Below are 27,557 nucleotides of genomic sequence, written 5' to 3'. Positions count from 1 at the left end.
TATCTTTCTACAAAATTTATTAAATTTATTAAAATTTAATTTATTAAAATGTATTAAAATGTATTTAATGAATCATTTTATTTAACTAAAGCTCTTGTATTATTAAATGTGAATGAAGGTCCTCATTTGAATAGGTCAAACATGTATCTAGTATGGACTATAGTTGCAATTTCAAGGAAGTGTATAACAAGAAGATGGAATACAAACACAATACCAACTTTGGATGATGTCTACAGCCTACCAAAGACCACAGTATTATTGGAAATTAAAAATAAAGAACTAAGAATTTATCCAAAGCCATTTATCAACAACCCTTGGGGAAAAGTCTTATCATTGATTGACACTATACAATAATTGATCAGACACTCTGATAATGCATTGGACATACTTATAAAGTAACTGTATACATTAAGATCTGTTATCGTGTCAGGCTAATGTAAATAGTTATTTAAGATGTTATGTATAAATTCTATCGGATTTATTTAAATGTATTTGAAAAATATAAAAAAAATTTGAGGGAAAAAAAAGAAGACTTTTAAAATCTGTAACATCTGGGAATATATTGCCAGTCTCTGGGGAGCCTAGGAACTGCTTCTCAAGAGTCAGTTTAGGATTAGTGCTTCTGAGAAGAAACAGAGAGCCATTATTTGATTGTTTTCCCAGCTATTACTAAACACTGGAAATCCTGAAAATGACTTCTTAGCCACGAGCTTCAGATTATGCCACTGTTTTGCTTCTGGTAAAAGAAGGAGCAGAGGGGCATTGACTCCTTCTGGCCTCTGACTGGGCAGTGTGTATCAAACTTCATTGACTGGTCTGGTTGCAGTTTTGATGAGAACATGTTTAGGACTTTTGTGCAGCTTGGTTGTTTGTTGCATCCAGCTGTTGTACATTCTGTCCAGAGTATCTACCAAGTGAATACTATAGCAAGTATACTGAATCCAGCAACAGCTGGATTAATACTACTACTCAGGAAGCAGCTTTACATTAATGATACTATTTTACTCCTGGTGAGAGAAAGAGCTAAGGATTGTTAATTCTTAGCTGCATGCATCTGTGTTGACACCAGCACTTTCTCCACTTCCAGACAGATAACACCTTCAGTATCAAACTGCAGACCTCATAGCTGCTACTTCCCCTTCAGCCCACATTAACAAGTACCTGAAACTATGGATTTGCACTTCTCAAGCATGTGTGTACTCAGCTTAGTTGAAATGGGCATCCTGACATGATGTAGCAATTGTCTCATGTTTATTGACAACCACCTAATACTTAAACAAAATGATACAGGGGGTAAGAGATGCAGATTTTAATGATATTTGAGGCAAAATTTTCACTACGACTCTAGAAATAAGCAGGTTGTCAGTACCACACAACACCATACCAGAAGTGTAGCAAAAATGGAGAAAGAGGCAGTCTTTCCAGGTGCAAGGTGTTAGGGAGCACTTTTATGAGTTCCTGTATTACTTTTCTGTACCTGCATTTCTGAATGCCGGTAAAGAAATGCAGTAAAGAAAGTTGTAAGAAGCAAAATTTTTATTTTGCTCTTACAGCGATGAGCCAAGGTGATGGAAGGGGAGGGTGAATCTGGCCAGCATAAGAGAGCAGACTTTTTTTGCCCTTACTGTTAAGAGCTAAGGGGGCTGGGCTCCAGATGGGAGATTATCAATGGGCACTGAATGAATCAGCAATGGCTGTGCACCACAGTAAACCTGTCACACACAGATCAGACCAAACACATAGACCTGTATATGCTGAGGCTTCTAAAATTAACCTAGCTAAACCACAAAGGCCTCCTAAATGTAACCTGACAAACAAGTACCCTCAGCAACCACACAAACACATGAATGAAGTAGATGTTGTTCAAGGAGGCAAACTGCTGAAATATAAAAGTCCAAGTGTGCATAAACTGAAAAAAACATATTCAGTAGCCCACAGCAGAGGCATAAAATGCTTCTTTAATCATAGGACACGAAACAATGATAAGCTCTTTCACAAGTTGCTTCTTCAGATCATAGTAACATAATAAATAACTTGATTTAAATAACACACCCAATAAAACACATAACCAATCATGAACAAGTGCATTCAAGGTTACTAGGTAACCCAGATAAAAATATATATATTCTGATTAAAAGAGTAGGTCATAAAAACACTGCATCTCACATCTAAAATTAATTAAACAAAAATATATACTATTTCCTTAAGGATCTAGCTTTCATGGTAGGTTGTATAGAAATGTGATCATTTCGTCCTAAACCATGGTGTGCTCTTAACATAAAAATCCACCTTAGTTCAGCTTGATAAGTAACATTTACTGAATCCCCTACCCTGATAATTTCCTTGATAATTTCTAAAACAAAAAACTTAAACGTGTGTCTTTCTCCATGAGTATTGGTATGCTTAGCTACTGCACTGTAATTCATGTCCCTGCGTGCACAATACAGATGGCCACGTATCCTCTCCTGTAGGCATCTGTTGGTCTTCCCTACATAAAATTGTTGACAATCAGTGCACCGTGCTAGGTAAACTAGATTCTTGTTGTTACAATCAGCCATTGGTAAAATAAACTCCCTCTGACCTTGTGGGTGTACAAATGTAGCAGACTCATCAATATATGTGCAAGAAGAACATACATTACATTTTCCTGTCTCTTGCACCATCACCTTATTATCCAATTCTTTCATATTTCTCAGGTAACATAACTTATGACGTAGATACTTTTTATTTCTGTATCCAAAACTGGTTTTGTTTCCCACTAGCCTAGATATATCTTGATCTGTGCCTAATATGTGCCAGTGTTTATATATAATGTTTCTAATACTCTTCTCATCACTGGAATAAGTCAAGCCACAAAATAGTCTACAATCTGGAATATTGTCCCTTACGCATGTTCTAAATGGTAAATTAAAATATGGTCTCCCTAAAGTGTCTCTCAGTTGCCTCACTGTATTCTGTATATCATCTACTTCAAACATGCGATAGTTGCTAGATAGAAATTCAGTTCTCATTTGTGTTAGGCCAGTGTTAAAATCCTCATTTTTACTAGTTCTCAAATTTTGACCCTTTAACACATTGTTAAACACGTGTTGTGGGTGCATACTCATTCGGTGTAAATACGTAGGGTGGTAGCATTCTTTTCTGTATAGCCTAGTTGAAAGTGGGCCATCATCACCCTTTTATAAATTCTATCACGTGGTCAGAATATTTATATGAAAACTTTAAAACTTCAGTGCTACCATTTAATTCATTAACAAAATGACCTAACTGTTTTTATTACCTGTCCACAACAAAAATAAGTCATCAACAAAATGACAATAGAAAGTTACAAATTGACTATACCTGCCGGAGTCAAAAATTACTCTTTCTTCCCATGCTGCCATGACCAAATTGGTGTAGCTATTGGCACATGATGTGCCCAACCTCACAGACACGGAACACAGACAGCACCCACCTTGAAACCCACATCTAAGAGTCACAATATCTCAGTTTAAAAGCCTATAAAGCAAACCTTCACACAGTCCAACATCTTAGTCCTAGGTGACTACATTGTGAGACACACTGATGTACCCTTCACCAGGATATGTAAGGAGAGAGTCAAGACCAGTTGCCTATCAGGTGCCAAGATTTGCTACATCATGCAGGTACTCAAGTTCCTGCAGCACAAGTACACAAATGACACTGTCACAGTACAACTGGGTGTAAATGACTTGAGATATACCTTTTTAGACTATTTGAAGAAAGACATGATCGAGCTCTCAGAATTTTGTCCAAAGCAGGTATAAACCTAGCCTTGAGTAACATTTTACCATCACCAAGAATAATGCCGCAATATGACAAAAGATTATTGACTTCAATAACTGGCTTAGCTTCTGGTGTCATTCAAAGCAGGGGTCTATATCACATTATCGAAGTTTACTCACCTCAAATGACTATTCATCAAACCAACATCATTAAACAGCTCTTCATTGAACATTCATATCAGTGAACATTTTGCTTACAGTAAGAAATCACTTGGCCAGCATACCTACCTACACACATTCCACCATAGCTGGCCTTAGGCATAGGCCGACTAGGCAGCCGCCTAGGGTGCCACTGTAGTAGGGATGCTTTTCCAGCATTTATTTGATGTAAATATACCAGGATGGGGGCACTGGGTGGTGTGGTGGAGGGTGCAGTGCAGCCCTTTTGCCTAGGGCACCAGCTGACCTAAGGCTGCTCCTGCATACCACAGTACATCAAACCCACCAAAGAGGGAGGGCTTTGCCCCCCCCCACTTATATATATACCAACTCCGAGATTGCACTACAGTGGGGAAGGAGGTAAATTTCTATATTTTGGACAAGTGACTTCCTTCCCTGGGAAAAACGTTCGCTGATGTGAATGTTCGATGAAGGGCTGTTTGATGATGTCAGTTTGAGGAATAGCCTTTTGAGGTAAGTAAACTTTGATGATGTTATATAGACCCTTCAGAAGGAGTCCAGTAAATATCAGCTGAGAGAAACATGGGCGACAGTCTTAACTGCTTTGCAGGGATGGCCAATACCTGACCCCCAAGGCTTTCATATATTGGCTAAAACCTTTTCCAAACCACAAGGGTACCTTTTTTAGCCAACATCAATCTACAGAAGCTTCCAGCATAACAAAACAGAATCTGGATAAAATAAAGGTTTTGCTGCTCAATGCTAAGAGCCTTAACAAAAAACAAAAAAAAAAAAACCTTCACTGCCTACACATTCTTCTTACACTGGAAAACATTGATATATGCAGCATCACAAAGACATGGTTCAAGATTATTGAGAACATCCCATCAGTATGAGGTTTCACTGTCTACCACATGTTCAGGCTCACCACATTTGCTGAAGGGCACTAAAGGTGGCAGTATCTCGATATTTGTTAAAATAAAACACTTCACCTCCTAACTAGTTATTTCAATATTTGTTAAAATAAAACACTTCACCTCCTAACTAGTTATCTTGATATTTGTTAAAATAAAACACTTCACCTCCTAACTAGTTATTTCGATATTTGTTAAAATAAAACACTTCACCTCCTAACTAGTTATCTCGATATTTGTTAAAATAAAACACTTCACCTCCTAACTAGTTATCTCGATATTTGTTAAAATAAAACACTTCACCTCCTAACTAGTTATTTTGATATTTGTTAAAATAAAACACTTCACCTCATAACTAGTTATCTCGATATTTGTTAAAATAAAACACTTCATCTCTTAACTAGTTATCTCGATATTTGTTAAAATAAAACACTTCACCTCCTACCTAGTTAGGCAAGTTAATGATCTGGAAGTCTTCCATGTCCTTACTGTTAACAAGACCCCTTATCACATCTTGGCTAACTATAGGACCCCCCTCTCTGCCCCCTCTGTCCATAACTCCTGCCTAATTAATAGGGATTCTCTAAGTATTAAGCCAAAAAACATTCTCCTAGGGGACTTCAGCTACCCTCTTTTAACTCTGAGACATATACATCCTCTAACATCTATGCCCAGAGGTTTCCAGACTTCCTGAAAACAAACTCTCTGGACCAGTTAATCAGCATATCAAGAAAAGGTGATACAATTCTGGACTTCATCTGTACCAATATAGGACAGATCTGCTCTCTACTAATTGTAACACCCTTCCTCACTCCCTGGTCAGATTGGACCATAAAGCCAGAAACATCCTCCAATGCATCGGTGTTCAAATATTATGCCAAGGCTAATCTACTGAAACTGAGTGATGGCCTGGTTAAATTCAACACCCACGTTCAACTCAATGGCCCCACTGCTAATGCAGAATCCTTTACTCCAAAGTCTATGCACATGTGAATAGATGCATCTGTCCCCCTTCAAAATAAATGAAATGCAAAATGTAAAAATAAACCCCTATGGTGGAACCAAAGTATAAATAGGCTCTATAACAAAGGAAAATAACTAATTGCATGCAAAAATAAATGTAACTGTCAGGATGCAAAAAAAAAAAATACTCTTGCTAAACTAAACAGGGAACTCTGGATGCTGCTCAAATCAAGCAAAGCCAGATTTGAGGTACAAATAGCTACCCAGGAAAAAGACAACCACAAAGTCATCTTTAACTACGTTAGAAACCTTAGAAATCATACCCAGCACTGCACAGAGCTAATAGTTAATGATATCACTCGGACCCACAGGACATAGCCAGTATACTGTCAGAAATTTAGTTCTAACTTCATCCCCTGTCCCCTCCTATGTTCCCAGATCTCATACCCACATCTACCCCCCAGTCTCCCATGAACAAGCCCTCGAGGCACAATCCAAGGCCAAGAACACTATTTCTATAGGGCTGGATAACATACCTGCCTGCTTACTGGCCCACCTGAAATGGGACCTGTCAGACACCTAAAAGGGCTATTCATTGTCAGCTTCCAAATATGCTTTGTGGTGGATGAATGTAAGACAGCAGTTGTCATCCTTCTGCTCAAAGGTGGCACATCAATGGACCCAGGAAATTGCAGAGGCATAAGTTTGACCAGTCTCATCTTAAGGCTGGGGAAAAGACCATTATGGAACTAATAAATAAGGACATAGGTGGTCAATCAACAAAAGCCAATCGGGATTTTTTAAGAGCAGATCTTACCTACTTAACCTGATTGGCTTCTTTGAGAAGGTTACTGAAGAACTAGATGAGGCATATCTAAACCTCACAAAGGCACACAATCTCACACTTGGGTATCATAGATAAACTATCCCAGTTAAATGGAAATCCCCTTTTAACTCACTTGATAGCAAATTGGCTCACAAATAAAGCCAGGAAATTAAGGTGGGCTACCCTATCTCCTCAAACAAAAAAAAGCTGCCACTAGCAGTGTACACCAAGGTTCAGTCCTTGGGCTACTCTTGTTTGACATTTACTCTTGGAGATCAAAGATATAAAGCTTAAAGGATTATGGTTGTCCAAGTTTGCAGATGACTGTAAACTCCCCAGAGGACACCATGATCCTAACTAGAGGAGACCATGATCCTTCAAGAAGGCATTTCCCAACCCAATAGTTGGTGTCAAAACCATGAACTAAAACTAAATGCCAAAAAATGCACAATAGTATCATTTGCAAGCAAGAAGTCTCTTGTAACTATCACACTGACAACACACCCCTAAAAATTGATCTAGTAGTTAGGGACCTGGGAACTTATGTAGAAATTATCTGTCCTTCCATCACCATGCATCCGCCATTGTAGAAATTAACTGTCCTTCCATCACCATGTATCTACTATTGTAAGAAAATCGTTTTGTATTGCATAGCATATTACTAAGGCTATGCTGTCCATGTCTAGGAATGTGACCATTCCACTGTATTCTGCACTCATCATGCTGGTCACTGAGTGTACCTATACAAACATAGACATGACTTGAATGCCTACAACACTTTCTTACTAAGAAAATAAACATTGTCCCTCTTTTCAATGCCATACAGGCTGTTTGGAAAATGATCTCTGTCTCTCATACAGAGCCTCAACAGACCCCATTCTGTCAGACCTCTGCATGTTTCTAAGTCCAATGGGGGCATAACCACCCACTCAAGACATTTTAATCTCTTTTGTAATGTAAAAAGAATATGTTGGAGGGATAAATATGTGTGATAGACAATCCCACTTCTTTGGAATCACCGAAGGTACTCTACTTCTCTTACTTTAGTCAGACGTAATCTAGATAAATGGATAGGTAATTGCTTACTTACCCCTGGTTTAATATCCTTGTCCCTCATGGATAGGGTCACTATGTAAATGTTCTGCTCATTTCTGGGTTATTTGTACATAAAATATAACAGCTAAAAACTTCATGGGAATTTATGGCTAGGCTTCTACAGATACTCATGGACCAACAGCCCAGTAAACAATCAATGAAGCTGTTATGTTCTACATATTTTCACATCTAACTCTGAAATGGGCCTATGAACCACTGGCATTGTTTCCCGACTCATCATTCTGTTTGACTCATTTATTTCTCTGGTGGTCGGGTGAGACTTCGAGTAGGAAAAATTGACAACATCACACTGCATGTTTGGAGGTACTTACTTGAACTGTTCTGCCTCCTTTCCATATCCTTTGAGATCTTGTTCTTTGTATCTTTCAAATGAATGTGTCAGAAATCCAGTGTGCTTTCCATTAACATAGTTGAATATTTTGTTGTATGGCACATCACCTGCAGGATATTTAATGTCTTTGCATCCTTATTCATCATGCATGTTTGCACTTAGTTATTTATCACATGTTGGTGTTTCATAATACGCACACCAAACACTCAGTTATTTATCACATGTTGGTGTTTCATAATACGCACACCAAATTCCTGTGAGTTTAGAACGAGCAATTATTTGTTTCATAATTAGAATGTGCATTGGAGGAAGATTGGGGGAGTGCTGAAGCACACCAAAGCAATATTTGGAAGGATTTGGGTTCAAATCCAATCCCAGCTAAATTTAATTTTCTTCTGCTTTTAAACTCTAGCAAGTCAATTATTGTGTTGCTAGCAATTTAATTATTCCTCATTTCAGTTCATATTTTTCATAATATGCACACTACAGCCCTGTGTGTTTCTAATGAATATCACTTGTGTAGCTGGTAAGTATTTGCCCAATAAAGATTGGGGTAGCTAAGAATAATGTAGCAGTGTTAGTAGCGTTAGTAGTAGAGCTGGGAATGTAACCAGGTCAGTTTCCTAAAGGACCTAGGATTAAGAACAAGATGATGAACTTAATTAGTACCAGCATTTGCTTTATAATGCTCATGCCACCATTTTTTGTCCAGCCACTGCTCCGAACATTTGAGAAAAATTATGGGTTTTTTTCTCAGCAATGCATCATAATATGAGACTAGACTCCCGCATGTCTGACAAAGGTAGTGTTGTGGTACAAATTAAATGGAAGATTCAAATATTGCTCGGACATATAGAATAAAATGCAGCAGATGCTGGGGAAACCACTGGCTGTAACACTCACGCAGACACATAAGACCACAGAGTTTCTGTTAACATGCTGATGCAATTGAGGTGAACTGGAGAAAATATTACTAATATTTTAAAAAAGAAAACCCAATAAATGTTATCTTTTGAGAACCTTATTAAATTATTTTCTTTTGACTCACTAAAGGTAGTAGTCAGATGTGTAGCAGCAAATATGGTACGGTAAGATTATCATCTGTATGTGATCTGCTCAAATCCATATCTAGTTGCTTAACTTTTTTTTCACTTGAGTATAATTAATGTAGGAATTTAAAACTTATAAAGCAATTCTTGATAGCACATTTCTAAACCTTTTCATAAAGTGATTTATCATCCATTCATAACATGTTCTTTAGACAAATCACAATGAAAATTGTCTGCAGAAAAGCCTAACATGAACAGTAATTGATGACTTTAATATCGTCTGTGCTGCAAGCAAACCAAATCAATGAAATCATGTACAAAGCTTCACAAAATGCACCACATACAAAGTACAAGTCATGTGTGTCATGTATTATTTGGAATATGCTGTATACAGCTTCTGGAGAAGCAAGAGAGGGTCTTCTAGTTCTAAAGACTGGAACAGTACCATAATTTACAAAGCTAGATTAATACGAATTAGAATATTTAAATAACAAGTATGTCATAGCAGTGGTCTCTACATTTTGAATCTAAAAATGTCAGCAGACTGAATTGTGGGTTATATTGAGAAGCGAGAAAAACAAATGCCCGTGAAAATCACAGTCAGTTTATTTATTTTACTTTTACCCAGAATGGCTTCCATCTTTGTGTAGCTTCGTGGCTGGCTGGTGGACGAGTGGGATATCCAACAACATATCCATCTAAGAACTGTGGGTCGGGACACGTTGGCATCATGGACTATGGAGTACGACCAAATATGAGTGAAAAATGGGATGCGTATTGCTATCGTGTCCAAGGTAAGAAATTAAATGAGAAAGGACTCAGAATGATTAATCTTTAAGTAAACTAGCTATATTTACTGTAACCTATCAAAATCTTATGAAATTGAAAGGTTTAATCTATTTGTTTATTTTAATTTCTTTTTTTTATTTAGTTTTCTAATATGTACATGATAAATATCATCTAAATACAGTGTACTACAGCTACACAAAACATTACTTTTAATGAACAAATGCATAGGTATAATGATATCTATCACAGCCACAGACATACAACATTGGAAAAAAATGAAAGATGCAATATAGTGCAAATAATTTAGTAGAGGAAAATGTACCTTTAGCTTTTCTGCAAAGCTGTCACAGTATCAAATACCTATAGACAGTACTGCAAAAAGACAGAACAGTATTTAGTAGTGTAGTAAATGATTTTGCACTGGGGTTGTATGTGATGAGATTGCTATATTAACTGGCACTGCAAGAACACTGGAATGATAGTGCCAGTAGTGAAAGGGCACAACACCCAGCCAGTATATATACATGCAAATATTTCAGGCATGAGTATTAATGCCCTTCTAGCCTGACAATATACCAAAACACTTGTTCCCATAATAAGTGTCCAGCCTATTCTTAAAAATATCTAAACTAGTGCTTGCTTTAATGTAATTTGGTAGTCTGTTCCATGCATCAGCTGCTCTCTCAGAGAACCAGTTAGTACACTTCTCATTCCTATGTAATCCTCTACATAGGTAGTCTGATGAATGTTGATAACCCTAAACATTCCCAGAGGTACTTGCTTCTAAATGTCCTATAGACCTGAATAAGGTCTCCTAAAGTTCAGATATTTTTGTTTTTTCATAATAACTTAAATGATCACATCCGTGGATGCCCCTGGTATATTTCTGCGGTACTCTTTCAGGTTACTCATGCTTGCTTCCTTATAAGGTTTCCATACTGTTGTTATTCCATACTCAAGTCTGTGTGTGATGTAACTGACAGATAATGACATCATCATTATTTCTCAGCATTTGTTTGAGCCAGTCTTACAGCTGCTATATTCATCTGCCATATTTATGTTCTAGTCAGCAGTTATCTGTTAGTTTCTTACTCAATTATTTTTCTTGTACCTTTGCAGTTTTTTTCTTGTTGTTATATTTACCTTGTTTAACTACTGTTACTTATTTACTTGGTGTAACTTTATTTGTATTTATAAGTTGTTAAGCACTTTAATATTTTGTAATCTATTATGTTTTTACATACATGGGGCTTTTCTCCCTGGGTCTCCCCTGAAAATGGACTTTTAGCCCAGTCGGACATTTAGCCAGCAACAAATGTAAATAAATAAATAAATGCATTTCTGATTTCCTTGACTTTATAAATCTTTTATTTATATTTATAGCTTATTATTTATATTTTATATATTTTTATTGTTTTATAAAACCTCTAGTGCTATAACTATTATTAATCAATTGGTTGATCTGATTAGAAAAACTCAAAGCTGGATCTACTTATATTCCCAGGTCCTTAAATTAATCTACAGTTTCAATCACTGTGTGCTGTATTAAATATTTGCCTTTCATTTTATGTCTCCCAAATCTCATATGCTTAGTTTTTTATGTGTTTATCAGCATGTTATTCTCCTGTGCCCAAATGGTCAGCTTAGTCTAGCTCTTTCCCAGACATGCCTTATCTGTAACATATGTAATCCGTTTACCAAATCTCAAGACATCTGCATACAGATGTAAAACATCTGAAATGAAAAAAGATAGATCTGAAAGATACAATCTAAATACATATGGACCTAGGACAGAGCCCTGTGGGACATCCTGACTGTACCCCAGACTTTCACCTGTCCAATTGCTGCATGATACTTGTCATGTCCTATTTGTAAGTCATGCAGCTATCCATCCTATTAAGAGTACATCAACACCTAGTTGTTCTAATTTATTGATCAGTGTTTTATGTATGATCCTGTCTAATGCTGAAGTTAAATCTATATAACTTACAACACAGCACAACTTTTCTTTTATAGCTGTTATTATAGTTTATAGAACATCATGTTACAGATAGTTGTTGTTGCGTCTTTCGGCTTTTCCCAGTTAGGGGTCGCCACAGCGGCACTCCGGTCCACTAATTATTGGCAGCAGATTTTTATGTGCCAAGTTGCCAGCTCTGACGCACAGCCTTCAACGAAGGTACACCCATTCATGCATGTCTCCACACAGAAGACGCTCTAGCTGAGAATCAAATGGGATAACGTCTTACTGTGAGGCGACAACAATGTTACAGATGGTAATAGAACTATTTTCAAATATGCATGCTAACATATGGTTTCAAGTCCCATCCTTTCCACTTCTGACAAAATATTTCCAATATTATCTTCTCCATTAGTTTTCCATAATATGAAAGTAGACTTAAGGGTCTGTATGACTCTGGGCTTGTCTACTCCCATTTCCCTTAAAGGTTTAATAAGCACATGTGTCCAATCTTGAGGAATCTCCCCAAATTTATATGACCTAGTAAATAATAGATATAATAACTCTGTAAGTTCTTGCTGAACTGTTCTCAGGTCATTATTACTAATTCCATCTGCTCCCTGTGCTTTTTATGGATCCAGTTTGCATAGCTCTTTTTCAATATAATCTAATTTGATTTCAGTATCTGAGGTTACCTGGATGCCACAAGGACAACTTATCACCCATTTTGTAGAGCCAAACTGTTTTGCATGAGCTTTTGTAAATATATATATAATCTGTTGTGATTGAGAATAAATTTTAGAAACTGCACATTTTATCAATTTGTATGTCTTTACTCCTTCCACATATTATGTATGTATAAAATGGTTTCCTATTGTGCTCAATATATGTATATACATTTTCTTCAGATATAAATATCGAAATTTGCAACATTAACGTAGTGGGGACATATTAGAACATGTTAATACCAGTATCAGTACAGATCACACTACAAAAGTAATGTATGCAAAGTGCATATACATACATAAATAAAAATGCAACGCAAAGTGGTGTATGCTGGCCCAACAGCACAGTGGCTAACATCTAAAAAGTATCTTACTTTACATCAAGTGTAAGCTCCTTGAAGAGTCATAAAGATAAAATACACCAGTCAAGCATCAGGTCAACAAAATCTAGAAAAAAGCATTTTTGCACTTGGTGCAAGTCCCTCTGTACCTCCATGTTTGAGGCTTCCCATCCCCCACTAACTCCACATTGCACAAGTGCAGTGAAAACAATGTGACACAAAAACACTGTCAGCATGCAAACAGAAAGCATACTGGCAATGAGTACCTACAAAGGGCAATAAGTGGGGAGTTCATCAGAAAAACTGTCAGTGTACAAACATAAACCATGTTGGCAATAACTGGGGAGTTCATTAGAAAACCACTGTCAGTATGCAAACAGAAACAATGCTGGCAATAAGAACCTATGAAAAACAATAACTGGGGAGTTCATCATCATGGAGTTGAGCTTGATGACTTTATTCCTTTTCCCCCTTACATCCATTCAGAGAAGTGTGATGTAATAATGTGCCCATCTGTGATGCTGATTACCCTGCCCTGCAGTTAGCATATCAACAGGATGACCTGAGGGAGTGAGAAACAAGTGGTCAGTAACATGCTAGCCTTCCTTAGTGGGGAAGGCAGAGAGTTTCCCACTGTTATTACATCCCCTGGTAGAGCTTCAAAGGTGCAGGTAGGGTCCAGCAGATGTCCAAGTGTGCAGCCTGTAACATATTCAGTGTTTACACTCATCAGTTCCATACCAGCTTCTAGAACTCAGGGGCCTACAACGTCGACTTCATACTGACCACAGGGTGACCCCCTTACCACCAAACCCTTAGCCTTCTTCATATGAATATAACTATATTAGGTGAGATTTAATGGGCATCTCATGTTCTTTATATGGGGAGTCTGAGAAACAGCCCAGCACTGATACAGAGAAATAAAAACTGACACAGTCCAGCACTGATGCAGAGGAATAAAAACTGACACAGTCCAGCACTGATACAGAGGAATAAAAACTGACACAGCCCAGCACTGATACAGAGGAATAAAAACTGACATAGCCCAGCACTGATACAGAGAAATAAAAACTGACACAGTCCAGCACTGATACAGAAGAATAAAAACTGACACAGCCCAGCACTGATACAGAGGAATAAAAACTGACACAGCCCAGCACTGATACAGAGAAATAAAAACTGACACAGTCCAGCACTGATACAGAGGAATAAAAACTGACACAGTCCAGCACTGATACAGAGGAATAAAAATGGACACAGTCCAGCACTGATACAGAGGAAGAAAAACGGACACAGTCCAGCACTGATACAGAGGAATAAAAACTGACACAACCAAGCACTGATACAGAGAAATAAAAACTGACACAGTACAGCACTGATACAGAGAAATAAAAACTGACACAGTCCAGCACTGATACAGAGGAATAAAAACTGACACAGTCCAGCACTGATACAGAGGAATAAAAACTGACACAGTCCAGCACTGATACAGAGGAATAAAAATGGACACAGTCCAGCACTGATACAGAGGAATAAAAACTGACACAGTCCAGCACTGATACAGAGGAATAAAAACTGACACAGCCCAGCACTGACACAGAGAAATAAAAACTGACACAGTCCAGCCCTGATACAGAGGAATAAAAACTGACACAGGCAGCACTGATACAGAGAAATAAAAACTGACACAGCCCAGCACTGATACGGAGAAATAAAAACTGACACAGCCCAGCACTGATACAGAGGAATAAAAACTGACACAGTCCAGCACTGTTACAGAGGAATAAAAACTGGCACAGTCCAGCAGTGATACAGAGGAATAAAAACTGACACAGTCCAGCACTGATACAGAGGAATAAAAACTGACACAGTCCAGCACTGATACAGAGGAATAAAAACTGACACAGTCTAGCACTGATACAGAGGAATAAAAACTGACACATCCCAGCACTGACACAGAGAAATAAAAACTGACACAGTCCAGCCCTGATACAGGGGAATAAAAACTGACACAGTCCAGCACTGATACAGAGGAATAAAAACTGACACAGCCAAGCACTGATACAGAGAAATAAAAACTGACACAGTCCAGCACTGATAGAGAGAAATAAAAACTGACACAGTCCAGCACTGATACAGAGGAATAAAAACTGGCACAGTCCAGCACTGATACAGAGGAATAAAAACTGCCACAGTCCAGCACTGATACAGAGGAATAAAAACTGACACAGTCCAGCACTGATACAGAGGAATAAAAACTGACACAGTCCAGTACTGATACAGAGGAATAAAAACTGACACAGTCCAGCACTGATACAGAGGAATAAAAACTGACACAGAGAAATAAAAACTGACACAGCCCAGCACTGACACAGAGAAATAAAAACTGACACAGTCCAGCCCTGAAAAGGGAATAAAAACTGACACAGGCAGCACTGATACAGAGAAATAAAAACTGACACAGCCCAGCCCTGATACAGAGGAATAAAAACTGACACAGCCCAGCACTGATACAGAGGAATAAAAACTGACACAGCCCAGCACTGATACAGAAAAACTGACACAGTCCAGCACTGATACAGAGAAATAAAAACTGACACAGTCCAGCACTGATACAGAGAAATAAAAACTGACACAGTCCAGCACTGATACAGAGAAATAAAAACTGACACAGCCCAGCACTGATACAGAGAAATAAAAACTGACACAGCCCAGCACTGATACAGAGGAATAAAAACTGACACAGCCCAGCACTGATACAGAGAAATAAAAACTGACACAGTCCAGCACTGATACAGAGGAATAAAAACTGACACAGCCCAGCCCTGATACAGAGGAATAAAAACTGACACAGCCCAGCCCTGATACAGAGGAATAAAAACTGACACAGTCCAGCACTGATACAGAGAAATAAAAACTGACACAGTCCAGCACTGATACAGAGGAATAAAAACTGACACAGCCCAGCACTGATACAGAGGAATAAAAACTGACACAGTCCAGCACTGATACAGAGGAATAAAAACTGACACAGTCCAGCACTGATACAGAGGAATAAAAACTGACACAGCCCAGCACTGATACAGAGGAATAAAAACTGACACAGCCCAGAACTGATACAGAGAAATAAAAACTGACACAGTCCAGCACTGATACAGAGGAATAAAAACTGCAATATTTACTTAACAAAAAAAAAACCTTGCTACTGTGGCCCCAGCTGTTCAAGTGGGATTATTGCATACTTAATCAATATGTAGTTATTAAATAGCTGTTCTGTATTATTAGTGCAGAAACTGTAATTCACTGGTTAAGATGCAGGTATCAAAATATGAAAACAAATATCAAGAGTTAATTTCTGTTTTAAATTGCAGACATAAATAATCAAATTCAGATGGTACAGCATTGGAATGATGAGAAATAACAGCTAAATAAAGTGCTTATTTGTATAGAATGTTTTCAGTCCTCAAAAAAAAAAGTAATAATAATAATAATAATAATTATAATAATAATGCATTGTAGAATTCCAACATGGAGCACTGAACATCCATTTTTGTAAAGGGTGAACTCCAAACAACCCTCAAGCTAAATTATCCATATAAAAAGTTATTAATTAGAAATGCGTAACTACTCTTGCTAACCAAATACCAATGGACATTGAAAAATAGACTGCAACTAACAACAGATAAACTCAGACCACTGGTCACTGTAGTTAAAGTGTGCAGTCCTCCTACCTCTCCATCTTCCCTATGAGTGGTCACCATGTGAGTGGGTTCTAGCTGTCCAATTACTTTTATTCAAAACTGCACTTATTTGAAGGACATCTCATTATAATGTAGGCACTCTATGACAGATGCTGCTGTGCGATCTATTATTGAGTTTTTCTTTTTCCCCACTGTTATGTAACCATGGAATTACTCCTACAGTTAATAAGGGAGAATATGGAAGAAAAAAACACCAAGGGAGCTGCACATACCTCATGCAAACATTTGATTTTCCTTTTTCATTGTGTGGGTAGTTTTAGGGGAGCTGTATTATCAACCAGTTGTGACAGAGGAACTGTTTTACAAATGATTGCATCTTTGTCACTGGGGAAGCTACTCAGCTGTCAATACTATATAAACACACACAGTATACTGTAAGAACTGTACTGCCAACTGTCATTTGTAGAGTTACCAGTGCCTTAACCAAACATCAGCATTCTCACTGCTTACTTGTTTACTGGCATTAATCAGACTATCCCATGCAAATCTCATGATGCATCCTGAGTAACCCTTCCAGTTCTAAAGCATCTTTATAGAGATAAAAGAAGTGAATATTTCCAGCATTAGTCATTTGTTAGAAAATAAGTCCTCAAAAACTAAACTGTAGGTATTTGACTATGGCTGCTAGCCAGCACCTGCTATTATATATAAAATTAAAAAGTGTGGTGTGGCTTCTGGTGATAACCTTCCACTAGTTTACATCTATTAGTTTTTACCAAATATTGTCTAGCATCTTAAAATTGGAAAAACAAGGTAAAGTTAAAAACAGAATGATTTATGAAGACTCGAGGGGGAAAGTGGAGAAAGCCACAAAGAAAGAGATAAGGAAAGGATGTGGGAAGGAAGGCAGGTTGCAGACCAGGGAAGCTAAACAGCAAAAAGTCCACAAAACAATATTAGAGATGCAGAAATTGTATGGGGTGGGAGATCAGATGCTAAAGAGTGCTGTGCAGATGGTACCTCACACTAAAATGGTTGAACAAGAGGGAAGGAAAACAGACTCAAGATGCTGGGGGTGTTTGACAGAAGACACAGGCTTATTCTAAAAGTGTACCTGGGCACAAAAGATCCGGACAGAGACCATGGAAGTCTGAAAGAGGATATATGGAAAATAGGGGGGGGGGTACTCCTGGGAATTTTTCAGGTGAAGTATAGGGAATGAAGAGGTGGGTTGGCAGGAAAAGAAATGCAGGCAATAATACTAATGGCAACAGAGGTGGAGTGTAAAAGCCAGAACCTGGAAAACAGGGGGAAAGTGCCACAAGTGGGGGGTGGACAGGAAATTTCTAGACATTGTAAGGAGGAGTATAACAAGGGGATTGGAGAAAAAGCAGGGGAAGAATGGAAGGGGGTGATAGCTACTACCACTCAAAAGGCTGGATGGGGGGGGGGGGTAAAAGTAAATGCAATAAGAATAAGAAGCAGAAAGTAGTGTTGTAAAATAAAAGGTACACCATGTGTGAGAATTGCATAGTGTGTAATTGTGAATAGCTATGAAAAATTAAGGAAAGTAAAACATAAAAAACAGTTGAGATGAATTTCTGGAAGAAAATATTTATGAATGGTAACAAAGTAAACGCAATAATAAAAAATACACTATAACAATGTAAACCAGCTAATGCATTATCAATCAAGTTTAATTAATCTGCATATACATAAATATAATAAATTAATACAAATACCACAAAAATAATATAATGAGTAAATACAACATAAAGAAAAACGTAAAACTAAGTAAAGTTAAAAGACAATAACATACTCATAGCTTCATAGGTTCATGGGTAAGACTAGGCAAACTGCCCTTGCTAGCCAGTTTAAACCTAGCCAGTTTCCCTTTTGGTGCTTGACTTAACCTATCCCATTTGGTGTTAAGATTGGCCCTACCCATCCCATAGTCAGTAATTATAGATTACCCTTAGTTAGTATAACTGGGATCATACTGTATATAATTTCAGGGGACCCTTGCATGGGATAAAGTATTTAGGAGCTGTCTCTGTCCATTAGTAGTACAGGGGGCAGTCCTGAGCCAAATGTTCTATTACCTGTCCATAGATCTAAGTTGTTTTTGAATATGGACAGGGATGAACTGTTTTACATAGATGAAGTATCTGTTCCAGAGCAGTGGTATTCTCTACAAAATATACCTGTCCCTCCAAACCATTCTGTTGATGTTGCAGAAGAGGTTTGGATCTCTGGGCTGAGTATTTCTGATGCCATCTGACTTGCTGATGTGCAGTAAATCCAGCATTAATGGGTTGTAGGATGCTAGACACACATCACCTCTTAGTAGTCTGTAGAACACAGAGCATAGTTGCAATGCTTTGAGTGTGTCCTTGTAGGACATATTATTTAAGCCTTGTATCCTTTTAGTAAGGTTATCTCTGTGGACATTCCAGTTATTGCATGTGTCTGGAGAGATACGTGCCAAAGGGTGCATTATACTTAATGAATGACATGACAGTTGAGTAAAGGGGGGCAATGACATCCCTAAATCTAGGCACAATCCCTTTTTTATAATCTGCACAATATAGAAGAACTTTCCTACAACAGGGAACACATGTTGGTTGAAAGATAGGTCACTGTCCACAAAAGTTCCCAAATCTCAAACAACTGGGTTAACTCTTACAGATGTGTTGTCAATGTGATAGTTCTCTGCGGTAGATAACTTCCCAAAGGATATGATAATGCATTTTTGGCATTTAGTTTCAGTCCATAATTTTGGAACCACTTATTTTTATGGGAAGAACCTTCCTGTGGGATAATAGTGGTGCAACAGATAGCACTCTTGCCCTTGGTGCCAAAGGCTGTGAGTTCTATTCCTGCATGAAGTAGATTGATTACTGATACAGCCCTGCAACCATAAGGGGGTGCTTCTTTCTTGAGTTTTTAATTTCTCCAAGTCTTTTGGGTTTCTAATACCATGACGATTAAAGTTCATAAAATTAGTATTGTTTCACTGTTTGATGTTAGACAAAAGTGCTCTTCGCAGCACCCACAATCTGCCCAGTAATTACTCCTCCTGTAATTCGTACAGTGTTACAGGAATTGGTAACATATCTAAATACAATTGTAAATTCTTTTTTACAAGACCAGTTGCTCCTACTACTACTGGAACTGTCTGGATATCTTTCTTCCACATGGCTCTCATTTCTGCCTGCAGATCAACGTACTTTATGACTTTTTGTCTCTTTGTACGCAAGACACTGTAGTCACTAGGTGTGGCAATTTCAATGATCAATGCTACTTTTGTCTTCTTTTCTTGGACCACTATATCTGGTTTTCTAGCATCTATCTTTTGAACTGTTGGTAATGGATGATCCCATGTGATATAAAATTCATAATTTTCTATGATTCTTTGTGGCTCATGTTTCCAGTGTTTTTCAGCCACTTCGATACCATAATGTTTGCATAGTGTAACAGTCTCCCGACATTATTATGCCTTTCAGTATACAGTCCCTCTGCCATTAGTGCATCACAACCAGCAACAAGGTGTGTGACTGTTTCCAATTTGGTTTTGCAAAACCTACATATATCTGTTTCTCCCACATGTTCAATGGACTTTGTAAACCAGCATATAGGTAACCCACTGTCTTGGGCTGCCAATACTAACCTTTCATTTCTTGATGTGAATTTACCTCTCCTTAACCATTCCCGCATTCATTATTGATCAACATGAGGCTCTTCCAGACGTTTTCTATACTTGCAACTATATTTATGTTTTTTTCCATATTTCTTGCCTTCTTATCTGGTCCTTCACCTTATATTCTTTCTTTTGTTTTTTGGCACATTCAGTTGCTGCCTGATTTTTATCCACTTCTGGTTTGATTTCCATTCTTGCTTGATGTTGATATGCTTCTGCTAAATTAAGCAGAAACATTATCTTAGCCTTTTTCTCCTCCTGTTTCAAAACTTTCACTACATTTGGATCTTGTGAGGTCAGTAAATATGTGTGAAGTCCCATGACTGAAGATCTATACATGTAATCAATTTCAAGGAGGCATAATTTTGGTATACATTGATTTTTATAAATCATCTGGTGAGCATGAAGCATCCTTCTTGTTTTGATGCCCAGTCTATCCAACACTTTTTGGGGCCAATCAGTTACTCCAAAATTATAAGTTAGGACAAGAAGAGCAAATTGATTTATTGCTTGGATCTTGTTCCTAGATGTCAATATTTTCAGGGTCAATTTAAGTCTTCTAAAGTATTCCTTGCTAAGCTTTATTCAATTTGTTCATGTTTTATTGCTGATCCTTCATCAATTCCCAAGTATTTATATGCTCCCTCTTGCTCAAATTCTTTTATATCACATTCTTGTCCCAAACTGATGTTTTCCTGGTGCTGCAGTTTTCCTGCTTTAAATGTTGCTTTTGCACATTTATCAAGACTGAATGACATTCTAATATCATCTGAAAAAGTTTTGACAACCTGTAGCTGTGCTTTCAGTTCCTCATCTGATGAGCTGTACAGTTTTAAATCATTGACAAAGAGAAGATGAGAAGTCACTAGACTTTGTTGTTTTCTAGAAGCCAAATTGTAGCCCTGGCCTAAGGTGTTGAGTAAACAGCTTAATGGATTAATGGCAAGGCAGAATAGCAACGGTGACAGGGAGTCAACCTGGAATATCCCCCTTTGAATTTTTATCCCTGGGATAATAATCTGTCCTTTATCATGGCTTAATTGCAAAGTGGTCTGCCACTGTTTCATGGTTACTGTAATGTAATCAATCTGTAGGATGTACCTTATACATTTTTTAATTTTTTTCCATGAATGTGGGATACTATCAAATGCTTTTTTATATTCAATCCATGCCATACTTAGATAATGCAACCATAAGGGGGTGCTTCTTTCTTGACTGTGGTCCTTCGGATGAAATGTTAAACTGAGAATGCACGTGATTGAGTTTGTGGTAACTCAGATGGATGTAAAAGATCTAATTTGAGGTAACTATCACACCTGACCCTTCTCTAGTAGCAACTAGACTAAAAAAACTTCTCCAAAGCAGATTACAACCTCTTACGTGACAATATAATTAGCTTCATTGCACTGCTCCCCTCAGACTGAACAGGAAATTATGCAGAGCTCTACATGAATGCCCTATACAAACAGCTATAAAACTGCACTGACTCAGCAGTACCTGTTAGGACCAAAACAAGCTCTTCGAGGAAAAGCAAACTTGGCTGGTGGACAACCACCATTAACAGGCTTTACAATAAAAGGAAGATAAAATGGAGACACTTCATCCTCAGCTTAAATAAGCAAATAAGGCTTCTTGTGAAGTCCTCCAAGGTAAAGTACAAATCCAAGTTAGTTTCTTCAACTAAGGACAACCATAAGGCATTCTTTAGTTACATCCATAACTTAAAAGGTAAGGCTCAGATTTGCACTGAACTGGTAGTTAATGGTAATACATATACTGAGCTTGTGGACATAGCTAACCTCCTAGCCAACAGGTTCAGTGAAAACTTCACTCCCCCGTCCCCTCCACACGTACTTCATGACATCCCTACAACCTGTCTCCTACCATGTATCTCTAAAGAGCAGGTTATAAACACCCTCTCTAAGGCCAAAAACACAGCATCAATGGGACCTGATAACATCCCAAGATGCTCAAACAAGAATTAGCATCATCATTGGCTACTCTTTTTAATCACAGTCTAAGCACCAGCTTTATCTCAGCTGAATGGAAAACAGCCACAGTCATCCCTCTACACAAAGGTGGTGCTTCTACTGACCCCAGGAACTACAGACCTATTAGCCTGACTAGCCTTATCTGCAAGGCCATGGAGAGAATCATCATGGACCTTATAAACAAAGATATAGGTAATCTCCAAACACTAGATCCTACCCGGTTTGGATTTTTCAAGGGGAGATCATACTTGTTAAACCTGGTGGACTTCTTCGAGATGGTCACAAGGGCCCTAGACTATGGGAAATCTGTGCATAAAGCCTACCTAGATGTGGCCAAGCCATTTGACACTAGCCCTCACTCAGGCATCATTGACAAACTCTCCCAGCTAGACATCAACCCTTATATCTTAAGGTGGGTGGCAAACTGGCTCTCTGATAGAACCCACACAGTCAAAATAGGGGAATACACCTCCAACAGCAGACCCGTTACCAGTGGTGTTCCACAGGGATTGGTCCTTGGACCTCTGCTGTTTGGAATCTGTTTCTCCGAAGTACAAGCTAAAACCAAGGGACTGTGGCTTACAAACTTTGCTGATGACTGCAAACTGGGTGTAATCATAGAATCTCCAATCAATGTCAACACCCTTCAAGAAAGTCTTACACAAACAAATGAATGGTGCCAAAGTCATGGCCTCAAACTCAATGGAAAAAATGTATTATCATCCCTTTTGGCAAGAGTGATGTTCCTGCAGATTGCCACATCAATAGCAATACCTTGAGTGTGCACTCAGTGGTGAGAGATTTGGGCACTCAGGTTGACAGCAAACTTACCTTTGATCACCATATCTCCAGAGTGGTCAAAGGGGCATTCTATATGGCTCACCTCATAAGTAAAGGCATTACCTTGAGAAAAAGTGAAGTTATCACCTCCCTATACTCTTCACTCATTAGGGCAATAATTAAGTACAATGCTGCTTTTGGACTGTACCTTTAAAAGCACCTGCAGCAATTGGAGAGACCAGAAAAGTTCCTCACAAAGAAAATTCAAGGTCTTCAGCAGCTATCCTATGTGGATAGGCTGAAATCACTGTCACTTTATTCTGTCTCATACAGACTACTCACAGGCGATTTCTGCCTTGCATATAAGGTGATTTCTGATCTTGCCTTATTGTAAATGCTGTAGATCCACAAGTCAAATGACACACAGGTTACTCACTCTAAAGACCTAAACCTGGTATGTGACATCAATAGAACCTGCTGGAGGGACAGATTTGTCTCCCAGTGGTTATCACACCTTTGGAATAGACTCCCACTTTACATAAAACAGAGCACCTCATTGGCCATCTTCAAGCACAATCTGTACGATTGGATAGGTAGCCATAAATTCACCTCAGGAGTTCCACCTGTGTCCCTCTTGGACAGGGGCAATAGGTACTGATCATGGTAACAAGGGTAAAATTTGGCTAGGCTTGAAAGGGCCCTTGGACCATTAGCCTAGTAACTTCCTATGATCCCATGGCATCTCTCTAAAAGAAAAGGGGTTCTTTATTTAAAAAACATTATGTACAATACTATTTACAAATTTACATATTTACAGGTTTATATAGTGTACACATTTCCATTCCTTTCTGTTACTGTCATACAATCATGGATATTTTGCTTTTCATTATTATGTTAAACCTTTATTATCTTATTTCACCCCCACTCCTTTTTCCACAACCACCATTTAATTTTTCATAAAATTGCTGCTAGTCTCCATTTGTCATTAAACATGATTTCTTAGCCTTTCATTCTAAATGACCCATATAACATAAAACAATAGTTTATTTAGTTTGCTAACCTATTCTTTATGTAATATTCATGCATAATTATATTCATATTAATTTTATTTACCTCCATTATATTTTCAAAGAAATTTTCTTTACACAATTTTCCCACAAATTTTCAACCCTTATAAATTGTAAGAAAATATGTTCTGTAGTTTCTTCTAAACCACAATATATACAAACTCTTTCAGTGATTTTTTTATATGGTACATTTCCATTTACTGGTCATTTATTAATCACTAATCTCCAAAAAATAATTGACATTCTAGTTGCTTATTACACCATGCTTTTCATGCTATTATAACTTTAACATTTTCATTTGATAGCTCAGACACAGGATTAACATAATAATATTATATTTTGATATTTTTATACCACATTTTCCTCTCATTTTCTATTTCAGCAATTTTTATTTCCATAAAGTATTTTCCTTGATAATATCTTACTTCATTTAAACATTCAGTTCAAGAAAAATGACTGTATCAGGAACAGTAAAGCCCCAGCAACCAAAGAAAAAATATATGTGAAGCAAAAAATAACTTGGACAAACACGGAAAATAAAATCCACAAATGTTTAATATTAACAAAAGGTTAGCACTTTCATGCCCAACAACTAGGCACTTCTTCAGACCCCTCTGGATCATAATGACCAACTAGGAACTTAGTTGTGTGGAATGTTATATAGTCCTGGACAAGCTGATGGATTCTGGATAATTATATAGATTTTTTTAGGGTTGAGCATGAGTTTGAGTTACAAAGCCATGTTTCAGTTGCTGCTGAAGCTTCTTGAATATTTTTTTGGAGGTGTTCCACATTGTCAGATGTGCAAATGAGTGTGTAGTCATCTGTGAACTGTATTAGGGATGCCTTTTGTGTAGATGTGTGGAGAGTGTTAGTGAGAATGTTAAAGAAGAGGGAACCAATGACAGCCTTGTGGTGGAGTGCCATTTTTCTGACTTATGTCTGTTCAATAGGTAACTTTTGAACAGTAGAATGATGGGGTGAGAAAGACCTAATGAGGACATTTGATGTAGACGTTTGTTGTGACAAACTGTGTTGAAGGCTTTAGAAAAGTCTAGAAATAAAGAGGAGACTAGTTTGCCATTATCTCTGACTTTATTGGCAGTATTTGTATAGGTTAGAAGGGCAGTGTTAGTACTATGGGAACAGATGTTATTATAGATCCTGGGATCTGAAGAAGGCATTGCCGAAAGTGCTTATCCAGATTTTTTGCTACTGTACTGTGATTTTATCGTTTTATTTGTTGACTTGTGCTGGATTTTACTTGTATTAAAATATTAGGTGTTGATACTTGTTCTGGAATTATAAGAGTCTCTCTCTGTGGAGGATCAGCAGTTTGTTTTTTTCTTGGCTGTTATTATAGCTGGGAGGTATAATTTCAGAGTAGTCTGAGCTGCGTTTAAGCCAAGTTTCAGTTATAGTAAGAATATCATGTTTATGTTAGGTAATCCAGGCATGTGGTTCAGCAATTTTATTTCTTATGCTTCTAGCATTTATGGCAGCAAAGGGTAGATTACTGGGGTTGGGGGGTTATCCATTGTAGGGTTAGATTAGTGTGTGGAAGAGAATTGTCTTGATATTCATTGTGATGGGTGGGTCAGGATTAGGGTGAATGTCTCTTCCTAGAAAGATTTTAGTATATTGGGGAATTATTTATACTTGTTTTCTGGAGTGTATTTTTCCACCTAATTTTGTTCTGGTTTGAGTTGAAATGGAGTAATCTATCTATAATTGGAATAAAGGTGAGGGGTGTCATTAAACAGGTTTGGTGCAATGTGTAAAGAGTGTAGGAATGAAGTATGAATAGATGGTTGGGACAGAGATGGAGAGATGTTGAGAGTCTCATGATAAGATGAAAGATGGCCCAATAGCAGAAGAAGAGAGGATAAGCTGAGCTGTAGCATGATTAAGTAAAAGGATCTGTATGTTATAGTTGGCAGGTAGTGGGGAAGCAGGGATCAAGAAGGTACAAGAAGTTACAAGGTAGAAGAATATTTAGTGGTGGTGGAGTCTGAACACTGGATGGAGGATAGGCAAGAAAGAAGAATTTTCCATGAAGGAAGACAGTTACTGTGGGCTGTCCTAGTATTTCCTCTAGAATATAAGAAATGAGGGTGGGTTAAAAAGCTAGAGTTTTAGAATGTGGGTAAAATAGGAAGAAGTGATGGTTCATTTGCAAAAAGTAGAATATATGTATCTCTAGAAAAGATAGTTGCTGTTAGGGATGGGTGTGACTATTGGGAATGGTGCTAAAAGTTGAAATCAAATTTGGGAATTGGGTAAAAAGAAACAGTATAGTTTTTATAATAGTAGTAAGGTTGCTTGGGAAGGTTATGCAATAGGAGTCCCAAGTGTAATGAGTGTGTAGGACGAATAATAGTAGAGCAGCTATTGGAGTAGGGTAGGGGAGTGAAGCTGAATGTAGTGGGGTCCATCCTCAGGTCAAATTATAACAGAATAATCAGTTCATAGCCAAAACAAAGTGATTAGCAGAGAGGTAGAACACGTTTTCTTTCCTTTCCTGAATGCAGAAACATTTTAACCAGGAAGACTAAGTAACTGGCATATATATAGTGTATTCTATTGCTCAAGGGAAGGACAGCGGCCATCTTAGTAAGTGGCACTTAGAGTGCACAGACAACTCTCTCGGGGCTGATGTTAAAAACTAATTTCCAGCACAGGCTGGCACTTACTTGAGTAGATGAAGTTAATACAGAGCAAGGTTCTTCAAGTTAAATTTGCTTACACTGTACAAAGTCAAAGCCAAAACTCTCAGTGAAAATGTTTGGGAGTTGGCTGTTGAGGCAAATTTACAGCAGTTGAATGTAGTGACCCCAGACTCTGAAAGGAAAGAAACAAGAAAAACTACTAAACTGTCATAATATATTGATGCTGTAAAGTTAATATTTATTATAAAAAGAGATGGAGGAAGGACAACAGACCAAGGGAATATGGGAAAAGTCTACGAAAACAGAGATGGTAAAAAAGTGTATGAATGTAAACTGAAAGTCAGTTATCCAGAATGTACCGATAGAGAACCAAAGTAAGAGTGTATACACACACACACACACACACACACACACACACATATATATATATATATATATATATATATATATATATGTGTGTGTGTGTGTGTGTGTGTGTGTGTGTGTGTGTGTGTATATATATATATATATATATATATATATATATATATATATATATATATATATGTGTGTGTGTGTTTGTGTGTGTGTGTGTATATATATATATATATATATATATAGAGAGAGAGAGAGAGAGACAGAGAGAGAGAGACAGCTATATAAAATCAATTGTCATAACATAGCACAGATAAACATAAGATAAACCCATCGCTTAGTAATATTCCTGAGATTA

General features: G+C 37.6%; 1 protein-coding gene across 1 annotated transcript in view; it reads left to right on the top strand.

The window, feature by feature from the left end:
* The window catches only part of STAB1 (stabilin 1), a 2,761,215-nt gene that overhangs the window by 2,494,151 nt on the left and 239,507 nt on the right, over nucleotides 1-27,557 (top strand). Inside the window, exon 66 of the mRNA XM_044078505.1 lies at nucleotides 9,751-9,916. Within this exon, the coding sequence (XP_043934440.1) occupies nucleotides 9,751-9,916 (166 nt within the window). The remainder of the gene's footprint in view (nucleotides 1-9,750; nucleotides 9,917-27,557) is intronic.

This window comes from Protopterus annectens, chromosome 7.part1 (assembly GCF_019279795.1).
Source record: "Protopterus annectens isolate FY-2018-M chromosome 7.part1, PAN1.0, whole genome shotgun sequence".
NCBI classification, from domain to species: Eukaryota; Metazoa; Chordata; order Ceratodontiformes; family Protopteridae; genus Protopterus; species Protopterus annectens.
Note: the sequence above shows the minus strand (reverse complement) of the source record. Positions and strands in the feature narration are given on the sequence as shown.